The following is a 19,084-nucleotide window of genomic DNA, read 5'->3' as shown; positions in this document are numbered from 1 at the left end:
ACTTCCAGTTGTGATAAAAAGTCAGTGATTGACATTTATTTTGTGTGAACGACAACGCAAATCAGGAAACATGTGCACAAACCGCAACTTAGGTGCGCGTTGATTGCACCACAAGTTGTATAAACAACTTGTCCGGCGGGGGGCCAGATTTTATTTTTGATTTGTCCGAACCTAAATTTCACTTGTCCCGGGCGTCGGCGAGTGGGAATTGTCAAGCCCTGCTTTTTCTTACCTCATTTGCACATTTTTGACACTGACGTGTTCATTTGAACAACGTCACATCTCAACCCCTGCATCTACCTGTACACCAAATACCCACTACAAGCTAATTGTGAATTATGGGGTACAATCACTTCAATAGCATTACTGGTATACAGGTTTTCGTCTCTAACCAAATCATACTTTATTCAGAACAGAATTAAGACTTTACCTTTTTGACCTCTGACTTTTTGACCTTTGACTTGTTGTGAACTCTGAGATGAGATTTAAGCCGTGAGAAATGACAAAACTCTCTCTCACAAATCTGACACTTCACAGGGTGTTCACTGTGAACCACTGTCAAATGCTGGTTCAGCAGTGTCTTTGTATGAAATCCCTTGTCACACTTTTCACACATTAGAAGATTTTTGTCGCCACTGTGGTGTCGTTCCACATGATGTCGCAGCTCCCATGGCAGGGAAAACTCTTTCTCGCAATCACTGCATTGATATTTTAATTTGGTGTGGAACCGCCTGATGTGTGTCCGGAGACTGTTTGCATTGAGCAAATGCTTGCCACATTCCTTGCACTCCAATTTGGATCTGTCAACGTGTCGCTGCATGTGGACTGTCAGATCACATTTCCTGAAGATCTTATAATCGCAGTAGTCGCACTTGTACTGCTTACTCTGATGCAGAAGTTTGTGTGTATTTAGACTATTCTCAGTCTTTGAGATAGCTCCGCAAATATCGCAAGTGTAAGTTTTCTCTGGCTCGTGCATCTGCAGGTGATATTTGAGCTCATAATATCGCAAGAATTGCTTCTCACAGATGTGGCACTCATAAATTTTTATTTCCGCAACATGTTCATCGAGCATATGTTGTTGCCACTGCTTGAATGGAAAACTTGCACCGCAAATGTGACATCTGTGTCCGGGGCACTGCGCCCTCTGTTGATGAACTTCCAATCCATGGGGATTTCTAAAAGAAAATCCACACTTGTCACATAAATTTGGTTTTGTCTCGTAAAACTCTTTGAACACCTTCTGTATTCCTCTGCGGTGTTTATCCGGATCACTTGGCGAAAATTCGTAGTATCTGAGGTGTCGTTTTTTTTGAGCGATTTTCCTTTTTCTACGCTGTTTTCTTACCAAATCTGTATTATTACTTGGTGTGATCTCTTTGTCTGATGAACATCTTTCTTCCCTTTCCGTCCTGTCATTAACGGGAGATATGGTGTCTTTCTTCAAAGGACAATTTTCTTTCATGTCTACCATGTCATTCACGGGATTTCCCGCCTTCCCGGTAGCATCGTCCTTACTTTCATGCTGTCCTTCTTCGCCTGCACTGTTTGACGCCCCAGAGTCGTCATCATCATCGTTTGAAATACTGTCATCCTCCAAAGCACCACACATCATGCTTTCCAACAGGGCAACAGCATTCCCCTCCTCACACACCGACCTTTGCTCAATATCGGCCATGTTGCCTGTATTTGAAGACGACACACTGGTCCCTGTTACCATGGTGACACCAGCTGCATTTTCCTTCGTCGAGTGGTTAGCTGGCATCTCATCGTATGAAGTCTGTAGTACACTTCTCAGTAATATTTGTTGTCCACATCCATTGTCCTCTGCAATCCAATAATTGGTTTGCGTCTCAATGTTTTTCCCTATTCTGAGAACATCCTGTTGTTTTATTTTCAGTCCAGAGGAACAGAACTCTTTCAGGAAGACTTCACTTCCCATAAAACTGGAACAGATTCCATCTTCTGAGACAAGGATAAACACCTGACATCCAAGTTTTTCCATTAATTCTTCTCCCTGGAAAAAGATACACATTATTTAGTTTACTTTGCTTGAAAAATTACATGTGAAATGCAAATATACCGTATAAAGGAGCAGGCTATCTAGCAGTAAAATGACCAACTTGAGGAACATTTCAATGGAAAACTAAGAGCCGACACCGTTTAACCCTTTGAGTGCTAAAGTCAATTTTTGCAGCCTAAAGTCAAATTTTTTTACATTTTGGCCACAACTTTGATAAGAAACTGTAGCCAATGAAATGTAATATCATTTGGTCCAAAATTATCAAAATAATTACTAAAAACCTTAAAAGTTGGTAAAATGTTGGACTAAATTTTGGCGGGAAAAATTACAGCACTCAAAGGGTTAATGTCAACAAGGACCAATGAAAAACTTGGGATTGAGGACTGCCCCTTCAAGGTCCATGCACCTATAAAATGGTCACCATCCTTGCGTTAACTGTATGGAGAAACATAAAATTTTCAGTTTTTGAAAAAATATGGCAGACCAGAAAAGAATGACGTCACAGTTCTCTCTCATTAATATGCAAAAATAAATATTTGTCTGCATTTTCAGCATAAACGACGAAAATAAAACCTGCGAGTGTTACATGTAGAATGGCTATACATGTATAGCGTCACACTTATTCGTATGAAAAAGCTGCAACAACAGCCGCGCATACAACGACAAAATTTGTCCGAATTTCAGCATGTTTGTCCAAAAGTTGCGCGCGTGCAGCTATATTTAGTAACAAACCCGGAATCGCGATCAACGCTTTTGTAAAAGTTTCAGGTCCCAAAGGCGCATTCTACTTTAAACACGATTCATAAATACCATAAATACAATTCAAATTACATCAGTACTCTTCGTTGATGTAGGCCAAACGTAGTGCTAACTGCCAGACAACAGAAAGAAGTTTCAATGAAAAACTCAAAAGTATACCGGTACTGTATACTGAAACAACTTGGCATTTCAACAAGTTCAAAATCCCTGCTGAAAATCCAGAACACCTAACGCTCCAATCGCACTTACCAGAAAGGATAAGGAACAGGGCAGATGACATAGAATCAATTTTGTAAGTTCACACACACAGAATGCACACAGTGTAGAGGTAGCACAGCAGACAGTATCCTACTTGTGAGGTAGATTGAGAGGTTTCAGCACACTGTCACCACTAGAGGGACCATGCTTGCACTGACATACAAAGGTTGTGATAGGAGAACTGATGTTATGAGAACTCAAGCTGATGTCTTAGGACGGACCATTAAATCTTGGGAGGTGGGGGTGGTCACAATCAGAAATTGTGATTTTTTTTTTACGATTGTCATGATGTGGTAATTTTTTTTCTCTTAGTACACTGTCAGATTTATCACTTTTTTGCATGATTGATTTCTTTTTTATTTTGCAAACTAGTCTGAAGATATTTTTCCCTAATTTTTTGCTTTGAACATTTTTTTTTCTGTTTTTGACCACCTCCCTCCCAAGTTCTAATGGTCCATGCCTTAGTACCCTTTTGTTTACGTTGATGACCTACTCTGGTCGATTCTGGCCAGTTCACTTGCAGTCCTTTAAACTCTCAGACTCAATTTTTGCAAAGTCCTATATTAAAAATAGCGTCAATGACACTGTAGCTCCCATCCTGGACTATTTAGTGTTTGTTCTCTGGTCAGATATTTGAACATGTGTGAAAGGGATAAAGTGCATGAAGTGAAAATATTTAAATGAAATGTACTGGAGACAGTGAAATATGTTTAATGTAATTATTCAGAATATAAAATGGAAAAAATACAGAATTAGATATATCGAATACTGTAATACAACCATTAACTCAACAAGTCATTTACAATGACATAGTCCCCACTTGTAATAGGAGTATTAGTCTTGATGGGGTAGGAAAATGTGGTCATTAAGAAGTATCATTGGAGTGTATATGTTGAGATCTATGGGCACATAGGTCTATGTCGTTGTTCCCAATTTGAAACACATGAGGCATGTCTAAGTTATGGTTCTAAATCGGGAAAAAAAGATCAGACCTCTAGCAGTATTGGCCAGCCAAGAAATACATATGCGCATTATAAATGAGGTACAAGATGTGACATCTAAAGGTCTAATATCCTATCAAAATTGCAGGGTATAGAACTTGTGGTTACTGAAATATGCATATATATGTATAATCAAGGTCAAAGGTCATCGAGGTCACATGACATTTTGAAAAAAAAAATTATATTGCTAATTAATCCCTATATGCCAAAAAATCAGATCTCTAGCTCTATTCGCTTGCCCAGAATTAGATGTGTACATAATTAATGGGGTAAAGCGTGTGTTGTCATAAGGTCTCCCATCCTACTAAATACAAAGGACATAGCACTTGTGGTTACTTATTTATTGACATAAACATATATTTTAGGTAAAAGGTCATCGAGATCACATGACATTTGGTCAAAAAATTTCTCTCCTATAGTTATCCCTATATACCAAAAATCAGACATCCAGCTCTATTGGCTCGCTCAGAATGAGATATGCACATAATTATTGAGGTACAGTATGTGGCGTCATAAGGTGTCCAATCATACCAAACATGAAGGGTGTAGCACTTGTGGTTACCGAGTTATGGAAAAATATGTATATTTGAGGTCAAAGGTCACCGAGGTCACATGACATTTTGTCAAAAAAATTGTTTTGCTAAGTTATCCCTATATACCAAAAATCAGACCTCTAGCTCTATTGGCTCGCTCAAAATTAGATATGTGCATAATTAATGAGGTACAATATGTGGCGTCATAAGCTGTCCCATCATACCATACATGAAGGGAGTAGCACTTGTGGTTACTGAGTTATGGACAAATATGTATATTTGAGGTCAAAGGTCACCGAGGTCACGTGACATTTTGTCAAAAAAATTTGTATTGCTAAGTTATCCCTATATACCAAAAATCGGACCTCTAGCTCTATTGGCTCGCTCAAAATTAGATATGCGCATAAGTAATGAGGTACAATATGTGGCGTCATAGGGTGTCCCATCATACCACAGGGGGCTGTCTACATGTCCGTCCCCAGGGGTGGGTAGGTGTTTCGTTATATCGCTAATAAAGATATATTCTACCAACCTTTGGTGTTTCGGTCTTAACTTAGCACTGCCCTTGACAATCTTGCGTATACGTTTTATCAACATGCTGCGTCTATTATCTGATGAGTTTGAGTGCCTAATTAGCCAAAGTAATCAAGGGTAAATTACTAATCTGTAGACGCTCTCACCAGATTATCACCGGATTAAATATGACAAAGTCAATAACGAACGCACCAGCAAGGTATAACTGAAGAAAGGGCTGAAACTCTCAAAAGCCGTGTTCACAGAAATCTACTTTACAATAAACATTTCCTAATTTTTCGAACGTCAACAGTTTTCTGACATGTTTAAACGGGGACAGGCCAATTTATGCCTTCGTCGGTTGCTTCTTTGAGCTGTAGGACGCTAATCGAAGCGGTGGAGTCAGTGTCCCGATGTGGTCCGTCAGACCGGAAGCCGGAACTACAAACCTTTAACCTTAGAAATGTTTAGTTTAAGCCCACATGATCGATAGAGGTAAACAAATTAGCCAACATGCTTTGGGATCGAGGGTCAAGCTCATCGGTGTTTATAAACACGGACATGACAATCTATGTATTTTTGACTACAGCCGGTCATCGTTTGCGGGAAGAAAGTCGCCGCTTGTAAACGTAAAAACTGACTAGTCGGCAAAAGTATTTTCATGCCTTATATATGCTTATTCGTTTCCAGACGAGATGAAAGCTGCAAAGACACATTGAAAGCATAGTAATACTCAACCAGGTTGATCTATACGTTGGGGAGATATTGATGTCACAGTCTTGTCGAACGAAAACGGGGATGTTTAAGCCATAGCAAAGACGATATAGCAAAGACGATAAATCAGTCAGCTGAATAAAACGAATTTTTTGGACACCATATCTTTTTATGTCAGTTTTGAACCCGCGTGAAACCCTGCGTAACAATGTAATAACTATACAAAACCTTTTGGACATATCTTTTTATGTCAACGTTTGGACACGCTTTAGAAATGCATGATATAGCATACTGTATATGTCTGACTGTCGGGGAAACACTTCTTGCGCCGCTGTCGGACTCAGTCGCGCGATCACGGTGTCTTTCCCCGTCTTTCCCTCGCACATTCGCTTTACCAAAAATGTGTTTTTTGTATAAAAACCGCAGCTTTACAGTTAAGGATGTTAGACTTCGAAGTTTATGCAATCCATCATCATATGGCCACTGGCCTGCCTTTACATGTTATGTGGGACTTTGCTTGGAGTTCACTACAATTTGACGTAGGCTTCGTTGACTGATAGAATGGAATAACAGAGATGTGTACATCGGACACAAATGCGAATGCACTGGGGTTTTTTTCGCCTCCGTCGGACTCAGTCGCTGTGTCTTTCCCTTGTACGTCAGCTTTCTCGAAAATGTGTTTTGTATAAAAACAACTTTACAGTGAAGGATGTGATCCCTCGAAGTTAGTAATACACTTGTCGATTTGATATGCGAAGACACACTGACGACCAGTTATTTATTAGTTCTCAAACCTAGTGAAAATCATTCCGCGACACTAAAAATTCAAAGCAAAATACCGCGGTGTATAATTCTGCAGGCATGTAGTCACCAACCCACAACACTGCTTGTACTGCAGAGCACACAATCGGTCGTATGTAAAACATGTCTTTGTTATTTGAAAAAAAAGACTAATACAAAAGTGTACGTATTGCAAGAACGCAGTTGATAAACTGGACAAGTTGAAGGCGAGCTCGAACGTCGAGTTAATAAAGTCTTTTCCGTTCTTGTTCTCGACTAACACGGAATTGTTCAATATACCCGTCAAGTCTGATTCAGTTCGATGCGGTGTTAGACACGTCGACCAACGTGGTTTTTGCCGGGCCAGCATGCAGGAAGAGTATAAACACATCTCCGATACGTTACCAAGGTGTGTTGAACACATACCACGCATTCCTGGGAGGTCCTCCTTTCCGACCTGTTCGTTTACAAATGAATATTCAAGTTTGTTTTGCCTTCTGTTTGTTTATGAATACATGAATATAAAGTGTCCACTAGTTTTACGGACCACCTCTGGACACGGCTTTTGAGAGTTTCAGCCCTTTCTTCAGTTATACCTTGCTGGTGCGTTCGTTATTGACTTTGTCAAATTAATCCGGTGATAATCTGGTGAGAGCGTCCACAGATTAGTAATTTACCCTTGATTACTTTGGCTAATTAGGCAGATAATAGACGCAGCATGTTGATAAAACGTATACGCAAGATTGTCAAGGGCAGTGCTAAGTTAAGACCGAAACACCAAAGGTTGGTAGAATATATCTTTATTAGCGATATAACGAAACACCTACCCACCCCTGGGGACGGACATGTAGACAGCCCCCTGTGACCATACATGAAGGCTGTAGCACTTGTGGTTACTGAGTTATGGACAAATATGAACATTTGAGGTCACCGAGGTCATGTGACATTTTGTCAAAAAAAATTGTTTTGCTAAGTTATCCCTATATACCAAAAATCAGACCTCTAGCTCTATTGGCTCGCTCAAAATTAGATATGCGCATAATTAATGAGGTACAATATGTGGCGTCATAAGGTGTCCCATCATACCATACATGAAGGCTGTAGCACTTGTGGTTACTGAGTTATGGACAAATATGTATATTTGAGGGCAAAGGTCACCGAGGTCACATGACATTTTGTCAAAAAAATTGTTTTGCTAAGTTATCCCTATATACCAAAAATCAGACCTCTAGCTCTATTGGCTCGCTCAAAATTAGATATGTGCATAATTAATGAGGTACAATTTGTGGCGTCATAAGCTGTCCCATCATACCATATATGAAGGGTGGTAGCACTTGTGGTTACTGAGTTATGGACAAATATGTATATTTGAGATCAAAGGTCATCAAGGTCACATGACATTTTGTCAAAATATCCGAGATATCTGCGTGAACGGATGGACTCATGGATGGACGAACAGACGGACATGACCCAATCTATAAGCTCACTGGACTTCATCCGTGGGGACTAAAAATTGTGTCACTGCCTCCTTTTTGCAATATGAATACGATGAGAAACTAAATTTTTATTTTTTGTGGCCTTATACATGGGAGTCTATGGAGATCTGCCTTATACATGGGAGTCTATGGACGTGTAAACTAAAAATATGCAAATTTCACCACGATTTGCCCAAATTTGGGAAAGGTCACTCCTATGCACTTCCATACCAAGTTTCAAATCAATCGGACTTGTGGTTTCAGAGCAGGAGATTTTTTGACCAAAAATGGGAGAAAATTACAAAAAAATTCATGAAAAATAGCAAGTCCAAGATACTGACCCAAGATACGCACAATCATTTCATGTCAGCCCAAAGTACTTACATGCTAATTTTTCATGTAATCTGCTCAGTGGTTATTGAGTTTTTTCAATTTTGACTGTTTTTACATTTTTTCACTTAATTTGCATATTTTTGGCAATGACAACTTCATTTGAACAAAATCTCATCTACAGCCCATCATCCATGTACACACCAAATATCAAGATGAAATGTACAGCGGTTTTGGAGTTTTTGATGTTGACAGACAGACATACAGACATACAGACATACAGACATACAGACATACAGACATACAGACATACAGACATACATACATACAGACATTTTCCTAGCCTATAAGAATAGCTTCCATTGCCATATATACATATGGCTATGGGAGCTAAAAATACCGTCAAGGACACTATGTGCTCACATTCGGTTTGAATTGGTCCATTCGAGAAATATTTAAACCAGGAAAAACAAGAATGACAAAAGCAAATAAGGTCTCCAACTTAGGTACTGGAGGTCATCTTTAGGAACATGCATATCAACTTCTATAGCAATGGGAGCAAATGTCAACAACAAAAAACAGAGAAGACTTGATAAAAAGAAAAGGTAGGAGTGGGTAAAAAATGCACAAGGGATCTGGTAAAAAAGTAATGCTACATCATTAATCTTCTAGACCCTATTCCCTCCTGAATATCAAATGTTTCTCCCCTTGGTATTACATAAGACCAAATGACAGGAAGTACATTTACAACCTTGGAGATTTTTTAATTAATGCCATGAGTGTTATCATTCTAATGTAAACAGCACTTAAGGTAGTTAAAGATAGTGAAATGCCTTCCACTGTTGGCGGTGATTACAACATCTGGAATTATCCTGGATCCAAATTTCTCATCAGTTCTTGTATGTCTTACAAAGAAAAGTTGCAAAAATTAGTCCAAAATGAAAAAACAATCTCAGCTTTGTTTTCTGGATCAAATTTTCCTACAAATTGATACCAAATATGACAACATTATGTTCACAGCCTTCAAAATTGTCTCACAACATATCCTGGGTTAGTGTAGGTCATTTAAGGTCACAAACTGAGAAAATTACCTAAAATAAACAAATTTTGGGGTTTCCCAACACTTTGAGCAGAAAATTTACCCAATAAAATCTTTCGGGACTTTATACCAAATTACAAAGCTATCAAACAAGGGACTTTATACCAAATTACAAAGCTATCAAACAAGTAATTTTGAGATAAAGTTTTCTTGACCAAAAATGACAATATTGTCTTAAAAATACAAATTTTTATATTTCAGGACAATTTCCACATATCTAACTATTGTCATCTCTGTACGTCTGCATACCAAATATGAAAGCTGTCTGTCCAGGGTTTTTAAAAAGGAAATACAGTTTAAGATTTTTTGACCGAAAATGACAAAATTGCTTGAAAATAGTAATTTTCCCAATTTTGTCACAATTTCAACAAATTAGAAGAGTAACACCCTTGTAAAGAGACAACCCAAATTCAGAGCGATTGGGTGGGCGGTTTCAGAGTAGAAGAATTTTTACTGAAAATGAGAAAAATCACAAAAAAATTCAGCAAAAATACAAAATTAAGGATATCTTCACAATATTCATAAAACTGTATAAGTAGGGAGTTCAAGCAAAATTTAGAATTCATTTTAGCTTCATTGCATTACATGAATTTTGAAATATCATGTAAGAGAAACAAAACAAAAAAAAAATTTTAAAAATCCGTTGAGTAGTTTTTGAACTACAGCAATTTAAATGTTGCGAAAAAGTGGCGTTTTTGTGAAATTTTGCACAAAAATGTGCAAAAACTATGAAATCTGCAACTTTTGAGACTCCAAATTTGAATGTCATTCGTTAAAAATCTCATTTTTTGGGTCAAACCTACTGGAAAGTTTATTTTGTCAAACTTATGCAAGTTATCATGTTCAATTCTGACAAAAAAATTTATAAATCCAAGTTTAAAGTTCAAAAATATTTTATTGGACTTAGTTTTTACACGCACGGCACCATGGGAAAATTACAAAATTCATCAATTTCAAAAGCATGTATCTTGAAAACTATGTACATATTTCTGATGAAGTTTTCAGTGAAAACCAACATTTACCCATATTCTTAGTACTCTAAGTCATAGATCTAAAAACACTTGTATTATTATACTTAATCCAGCTTGAATATCAGAAAAATCACTTCTGTCAGTGCACGCACGGCACCATGGGAAAACTAGATAATTCACCAAATTTAAATACACGTAACTCAAAAACTATCCACACAATCCTGATGAAATTTTCTGTGGAAACCAATATTTACCTATACTCTCAGTATGCTATGTCATGGATGTAAAAACAGAGGTAGTTTTACATTCTATCCAGCTTGAAAATCAGAAAAAATCACTTTTATCTGAATTTGCCAGGGGCGCTAGCTGTGGCGGTATAATCTTAAATTTTCACGGTAATTGTGAGGAATACTGCTGAATGTTGGTAAGCCTTCAAATATAACATTACATGTATCATTTGCATTATTTACATCAGCTGTACTATTTATTTCTCATGAGAATGAGTGGCTTATTATTGATAAGAATACTTGGAATAAACAATGCAGGAAAAGCATCGTACAATTCAGCATTAGTAAACACGGTATTATGACCCAATATGGCACGACCTTGACTTACAGTACCATCAAGGACTGTGGTAGACATGCAAAAAGAAATTATTGCATGGATTATTTTAATCTTTGACACAAAGAAAGTGACATACTTGAAAATGGCAAATATGCATACAAATCTATATTTGAGTGACCTTAATGACACTCAACAGACAAATTGTTTAATGTGATACCTTGCAAAAAATCTGAAGTATACAAAGGTTTTGCTAAAATGAGTTAAAACAGCTATTCAGTGCAAATTATTAATTTCACTATTATATAAAGGTAAGTATCAGTATTATTCTCAGTGGTTCAGAAATACTGACTTTTAAACTGTTCGTACAGTTGCTCTATTTCAGTTACATCATGGACTGACCATGCACGAAGCAAAGAGTCTCTCGGTTCAATATGAATTTCCTTTAGGATAAATTTTGATTCAACATTAGCAATATCTTCTCGTGTGGGCCATTTAAATGAATTTGTACCTGTTCGAGACAGAAAAGCTGTTGTGACATGTTGGTTTCCTGCAGGATTTAAGTAAACATCTTTGATTTCACCAGCAAACCAACAATTTTCATAGGCTACAGCAATGTACATTCCAGCCTGCAATTTTCTTTGTATGCCAAATTTAGGAGCTTTTCTTTTTCTGATACTCCTGTGTTTCTTTTTCATGTTATGTACTTGTTCAGTATCTGCTTTCTTTTTTCTTAAATTATCATTAATCTCTTTGGCAAAGTCTGGTATTTCACTGCTGTTTGCATGCATTATAGTTTTTAAGTTCTCTGTTAGTTGCTTAATAGTGAGTTTTCTTCCACTGTCTTGCCACTTTGTCAACTTTTTATTTGGTATACAATCTTTAAGGATCGTTACTCTATACATGATTTGGTCCTTAATGGCCTTGGTTTGTTCACTTAGTTTTAATTCCTGCAGCTTCCTATCTACCTCAGGCTCATTTTCCCAAACACCCCACTTATTTACAATTCTCTGCTCTAACTGGTGTCGTTTCTGCTGTTTTTTCTGTTGTTGTTTTTGTTTTTTTTCCATTCTTGATTTCTGTAGTTCAAGTCTTTTCTTATTGAGATCTTTACTATGCATGAATTCTCTCTTTTTTCGTTTTGGTGCTTGCTTTCGAGCTATCCGTAAATATTTTGTTTTGATATGTTGTGGTAGCTTATGAAGATAATCAGAAGTTTTATTTCTGCTGTAACAAATGACACCAGCTTTGGCTACCCTACTCTTTTGTGGTGCATGTCTAATCTGTCTGTCAAGGTCAGAGAAATCACTTTCTGATCGAATATTTGTGAGTGGTGCACTTTTTACCTGCTCACACAGTATGTCAGATGGTTGGCTCTCTAACCCACCTGGGAGTTGGTTGCCGAGCTGCCTTTCCACAATAGGTAACATAGCCTTGCAAAATGTTTGCAAGGCATCCAGTGTCAGAAGATCAAAATGTGTGTCTCGTTCTGTTCCAAACAGACTTGAATACAATTCATCTTTAGTGGTGGTTGTGTCTGACAAATAAACTGTTTCATTCAATAGAGGGGTTGCATCTGATGAATTATCGGCCAGGCAAGTTTTCAATTCCAACCAATGGACATTCATGTCATAATAATGTATATCTGTTCTTTCCAGCAGGCGCATTAAAGGGCCAGTGATTAACTTAGATATTATTCCGAGAGCTCTACACTCGGCCATTACTATGGATTCATCCAAAATTTCCTGAACATGACATATCAATTTATTTGTTGACTCACAACGCCCAGACTTCAAAAACTCAGAAATATGGTGTCTGTGATGATACACAGCAGCACCTTGATGAAAAGCAACATTAAATCTATTATGTTCAAATGTTATTAAATACTGTTTTTCTTTCACTTCATCCATATATGGGGCAAAATCAGTGTAAACACCTGATTTTTGACATCCAGAGTCAGTGAAACCTTTGCTGGCTTGATATAAAAGAGCAAAACAGTGTGACTGATTACTGAATGGCGACTTTTCTGTTTTCATCTGACTCTTGTGTTCATTTTCAAAGATTCCACAAGCTGTACTCACTGCTGTAGCCATGTTACTTAAGACATGCATACCGCACAGAAGATGGTTTACTTTTGTCATTTTTGATTTTTCATCATCACTTAATTTATCCCAGTTTTCTTCAATGATTGGTAGTAATGTTTCTCTGAGTTCTTCCAAATTGCTTTTGTATTTTTTATTTACAATATGACGATCACTCATAAAGTTTTTACTACGAAGGAGTAGTTGTGCATATATATACAATTTATCATTATCATCCTCAGCAATGGCTTCACTGAGCTCCTGAAATGTTTGTATTGTAGCATTTATGTAGTCATCGGCACTGCCACGCAAAAGTTCTTGAAATCCAAGAGACAGAGAAGATTTATCTGGCAGTGTCACTTGAAGACCAGCATAGTCAATGAATTTTTTTCTTGTGCCATCACTGTGTAGAGTATTGTGTTTTTCCTGTTCTAAAATTTCTGTAGCTGCTTGGGCCTGCGCAACCACCAGTGCCTCTACCTGCAACATTGATGTCAGTGATTTGCTTGGCAAACGTTCAACATCAATGTTCAGGAGATTTTTAAGTACAGATTTCACAACTGATGTGCAGTTGTCCACTGAAACATTGTGTGAGAGCAAATCATAATAAATCTGTCTTACTGTGTCTGTGTATTTTCCATTTTCAAATGTCTGTATGTGATTGTCACTCATCATCTGTGTTATCTTTTCGTGCAGTTCCTGATTTTCATTTTCCAACTGACTGATTTGATCCCTAGCACCTCTTAATTCTATTGACTCCTGTTTATCTGTAGATTGGGCTTTCCTTTTCCAGTAACTTTTATTCTTCTGTAGATTAGTCTTTTCCTTTAATATTTGATCCAATTTCACTTGCAATTTCTCTGCTTCCTCTGTCAGTAGATTTATCTGAAATACTTGATCATCAATCAGTTTATTCTGTTCTCTCATCTGAAGTTCCATCTTTGATATTTTCTCATCTCTTCTTTTTAATTTCTTATTTACATTTCTTGGTGCTAATGATGCAAGTTTTTCTTTGAGTTGTCTGATATCATTGATCTTATTATTATAATTCAGCTTCAGCTTATCTAGTTCTTTCACCTTCTCTAACACTTCCATCTTCTCCTGCGCTAATTCTTCCATAGCTTCACCTAACATACTTATTTCTTGGTAACTGTCTATCAGACTGTTTGTCAAATTTCCCAGCATCTTTCTCAAATCTATGTCATCAGTGTCATGTTCACTTTCATGTTCAATAATGTTACTCATATGTGTGTGTGGTACATTGGCAAACACCTTATGCTGTGGCAGTTTATATATTTGGTCAACAAAACTCTCCAGTTCACTTTCACGATTATTCATTTTCAGTTTCAAATATTTATCATGTAATCTTGTCCACTGTCGAGTAATTGCAGTTAGGCTAGGTTTCATGTCTTCATTCAGAGACATAAACTGTCGCAGCCATTTCAACGCATGATCCCAAGGAAGGTGGTGTGTGACAAGAAAATTTCTCAATTCAAGTATATGCTTGATTTGAAGGTTGATACTATTATCCTGGCTATCTGAGAAGCTGCAAGTGAGCAAATTCTGCTTGGTGATATTATTCTCACTGAAAACATCTGACAACCTACTCTCAGCCTGGCCTGTAATAATGGTGTTCAGTACTTCGTCTTCATTTCCTTCTCTTCTACCTTTCTCTACTCTCTTCCTAACTTGCCTTGTTAAATTACTTATTTTTGCCGGTAAAACAATGTCAGGATCAAACAGTTTAATGATGCGAGGTAAAGCCTGCTGAATATTAATTCCAGTTGCCTGCAGCCCATCATGTAAACTTAGATACAAGTTGTAGGTCAGTGGAACCTCACAATTAATATCAGCTAATGTCTTCTGTCCTGTCACTAAGCTGTCTAGATTATCCCTTATCTGAAGTATTGTCTCCATATTTCTAATTAGGAAAAAAATACAAGGTGACTGCATTTTAACTAATTCTATAACACTTACATGAAATTATATTGAAACTGAAAGACTCCAAAACCAATTTTGTGATAGGGGAAAAAAAGAAAATTGACCCCTAAAATAAAAATAATAACATTTAATCATGACAAATTTATCTGAGGAGAAGGCTATAAAATACAATAAAGGGAAATATAAACAAAATGCCAAGGGAAAAACTGAACCTTGACTGTTGACAAGGGAAGAAAAAAAATGCTACCATGGCAACACCAAGCTCACTTTCCAGCTGATACACTTTTGTGCAGTCTCAACAAAATCTCCTTCAAAGCTTTGAAAAACATTTATCATTTTCAAAATTTACTGAAGCGTTTTTTTTTTCTCATTACATGGTACATTGACTTCAGTGAAATACAAAACTCGACCGTGTCAATTTACAATGTACGTTACGGTCTGTCGAGACTACCGACTATTGGAAAACATTGATGACTATCTGACTGAGACACAACACGATCGTCGCCGTAAAATTCACTCAAAATCACAAGCATGCTGTCAAATTTTGAATCTTATAGTCAGTAACTCTCAAGGTTGCCTCAAAACTACATCTGTTTCATTGAAATCAGTTCATTTGTAGACAGGAAAAGGCCGACCGCGGGACAAAGATCCCGGAAATACAGACGTTGTCGTCGCGTACCGGCCATTTTGACCCAGTTTCGCGGGGACGTCCCTGACCTCCCCAGGCCTCGCCGATACCAACATTTTTACGGCAATAAAAAACGGTGAGCTGGTCAGTAGAAAATCATTTCAATGCTTTTTAAAATCGGTAGAAATGATAAATTACCCATAAATTTGCGTTTAAAAAAATTACATACCGTATTTCCGTAAGAAAACTCTGAGCGAAAACTTTGACCTGCTCTGCTAAATATTCAAAAGCGTCATTAATTATTAAACTGACATCATCTTAAAGCTCATTTTATTGGCTATATTTTGAACTACATTTGAAAGCCTCTATGTCATTGGCTCACCGTTTGCTTTCCCGTTTTCTATCAGCCACCCCTCAAATTTGTAGTGCCGTGTGTATTAGTGGCTGTGCAGGCTTGAGCAGCGGAGAAAATTTCCGGCGGGAGTATACCATAAGCATTTACCATACCGATCTTTTTATGCATTCTATCAATGGAAAACAACTTTCTTTCCGTTTTTAGCGTGAAATTACTGAAGTACGATGCTCAAAATAAGTGAAACAGCGACTTTAAAAATTGCCAAAATGTTACTGCGGCGGAGAATTCGTATGGCCGCCATATTGAATTCTGAACTCCCTAGTATAAGGTTCACCTAGGGTACTTGCACACAAATTTTCAAAGCAATCAAAAAAGCAGTTCTTAAGTTATTCATTCTTAACCGTTTTCACATTTTGTAAGCTCATTTGCATAATTTTGGCAATGCAGACTTCATTTGGACAAAATCCCATCTATAGCCCAGGATGCATCCACACACCAAATATCAAGCTGAAACGTGCAGCGGTTTGCATGTTTTTGATGTTGACGGACATACTGTACATACATACATACATACATACATACACACATACATACAGACACCATCGACTTCAGCCTATACATAAACTCACATTGGTATAACCAAATGTGAGCTAATAAAGAGATTATAGGGTCAGGTTCACCACTGGTAAGACTTTAGGGCAAGATTGAAGATTAGTGTACATAAAGAAATTCCGTTTGAATTGTTGATAACCTAGGGTTAGGGTTAAGATGTGTTCACTATTCTTCAGTCGTCTCATCTTTAGAAATATAGTTTGGGTTGGGATTGGACATGTCAGACCATGGAAATATAGTTTGGGTTGGAACTGGACATGTCAGACCATGGAAATATAGTTTGGGTTGGGATTGGACATGTCAGACCATGGAAATATAGTTTGGGTTGGAACTGGACATGTCAGACCATGGGCGTACCACAAGAGGTAGTACATCCATGGTCTGACTGTGTCATGATAGAAATACTCTATTCCCAAGAGTGTTCATCCACATCAGGGTGTTAAAATGAAGGCAGGAGAGGCCTGGCTGGATCCAGGCGATTACATTACTTTTGATAAAAGCATACAGATGCAAATGACTGAGATACACGAGGATAACCGCGGTGGGACTGGATTTTGTGCACGGACACACCGCAAAACCCTACTGCAGTTTCGTAACCTCTCAACTCCCCTAGGAGATTTCTTTGTGTTGGGAATCTTCAAGAGGCGGGGCTACGAAACTGCAGCAACGCAAGACCTAGCCCTGTGTACGATGCTGCATGCTGTGTGTTCCCGGCGTAGTACGCCTCCAACCTCCATAAACACACACATCGCAAGACCGCAACGGTGCGACAAAGGGTGCACGTACGACAAGTACCGGTATACATTGCTGCGGATCCGTAACCCTACCACCCCCTTTGCTGGTTGTGTTGCCCCACTCCCCCAACACAACCAGCGAAGGGAGTGGTAGGGCTACGGATCCGCAGCAACGGTATACATAGCCCTGCGTACGATGCTGTGTGTTCCGCTACAGCTAATAGCCCCGCTCACCACAGCCCTGCAAAGACCCGTACGTAGAGTTGGTGACTTCAAATCCATTTTTGGACTTGACGTAAAAAGCCAAATTACTGCCGAAATTCAGCGTTCTTGGGCCCAAGTCGTATCCCTGCCTACCTCAGCTACTCGATCGCTTCCAAAAATGCCAGTCTTTTATTCTTTTTTCGTAAATAACCGTCGATGTCGGCAACTCTCTCGCTAGCCCTGCGTACGTACGCAGTGTACGCTGTGGCATTCCCTGTGTGCGTTCCTAACACACAGCGTACACTGCGTACGTACGCAGGGCTAGCGAGAGAGTTGCCGACATCGACGGTTATTTACGAAAAAAGAATAAAAGACTGGCATTTTTGGAAGCGATCGAGTAGCTGAGGTAGGCAGGGATACGACTTGGGCCCAAGAACGCTGAATTTCGGCAGTAATTTGGCTTTTTACGTCAAGTCCAAAAATGGATTTGAAGTCGCCAACTCTACGTACGGGTCTTTGCAGGGCTGTGGTGAGCGGGGCTATTAGCTGTAGCGGAACACACAGCATCGTACGCAGGGCTACGGTATACATTACATTTAAATAATAACACACGCCAGCAAGGGCAAGATCACGATTTGTTGCCCGCCCAAGGGATGGTGCTCATGACGGTAATATTGATGATGCCCGAGCCGAAGGCGAGGGTATCATCAATATTACCGTCATGAGCACCAGCCCGAGGGCAGGCAACAAATCGTGATCTTGCCCGTGCTAGCGTGTGTTATTAATTTTATTACACCGAACAAACACTTGTTTTCGAAACTTTGCTCAGAATGCAGTCAAGTGTCGATCGAGACTCGCCACAGTGAAACGTTCTATTTATTGCTTGATCGCACTGCTACATGAAGTTGAATTAACGTCTAAAAACAAAGAAAGTGTTGTTCAAGGTTTTCTCGTTTAATGTACTAAACGTGGTCGTGTACTTCAGGTCGAGCTAATTTCTTGTACCTTTTCAAAAGACATTGCTTTAGGGGCCTACTGAAAATACCAAGCAAATGTACGCGATGATGTGGTACGCGCAGAAAGGACGCGCGGTATTCCAGAACGTGGTAGCGGGCTATATCACTGCACGCGACAGGGCTATATCAGCGCACGCGACAGGGCTATATCACCTAAGCCATGTTCTATCACTTTTTGTTCTATATCACGTGAGTGAGTCTCAGCCAATCACAGTACCTGAATGATACGTGAGGTGTAATAAACGATGATACGTACGTACCTGATCGAACAGCTCGTCAATCATATATGTCCTGGAAGATCTTGTCTCTTCTAAGTCTTGAGGTTGGGCTATGGTTCTTTGCTCGGCCATTGTTACTTTCCGTTGTTCCCGGGGGTGGGGTGGGGGGCTGGGGAAGCGTGGAGAGTTTCGCAGGCGAGATGTTTGAAACGGCAGAACAGAAGTCTACATGCACATTCAGTGGAGGAAAACTGCTTTCATCGTACGAATTGGAATTA

At 38.7% G+C, this 19,084-nt stretch overlaps 1 protein-coding gene across 3 annotated transcripts in view; it reads right to left on the bottom strand.

Annotated features, from left to right (window-relative positions):
• LOC139123625 (zinc finger protein 85-like) overlaps positions 1–19,084 on the bottom strand; it is a 75,959-nt gene extending 56,875 nt beyond the window's left edge. For all 3 annotated transcript variants that reach the window (XR_011549735.1, XR_011549736.1, XM_070689789.1), the window contains exons 1-2: positions 18,849–19,084; positions 431–2,017 (exon numbers count right to left, since the gene is read on the bottom strand). Coding sequence is in view for 1 of the 3 variants with exons in the window: in XM_070689789.1 (XP_070545890.1) it covers positions 431–2,017; positions 18,849–18,938 (1,677 nt within the window). In the remaining 2 variants the exon portion in view is untranslated. The remainder of the gene's footprint in view (positions 1–430; positions 2,018–18,848) is intronic.

Source organism: Ptychodera flava (assembly GCF_041260155.1).
Source record: "Ptychodera flava strain L36383 chromosome 23 unlocalized genomic scaffold, AS_Pfla_20210202 Scaffold_23__1_contigs__length_28996876_pilon, whole genome shotgun sequence".
Classification (NCBI taxonomy): domain Eukaryota; kingdom Metazoa; phylum Hemichordata; class Enteropneusta; family Ptychoderidae; genus Ptychodera; species Ptychodera flava.
Note: the sequence above shows the minus strand (reverse complement) of the source record. Positions and strands in the feature narration are given on the sequence as shown.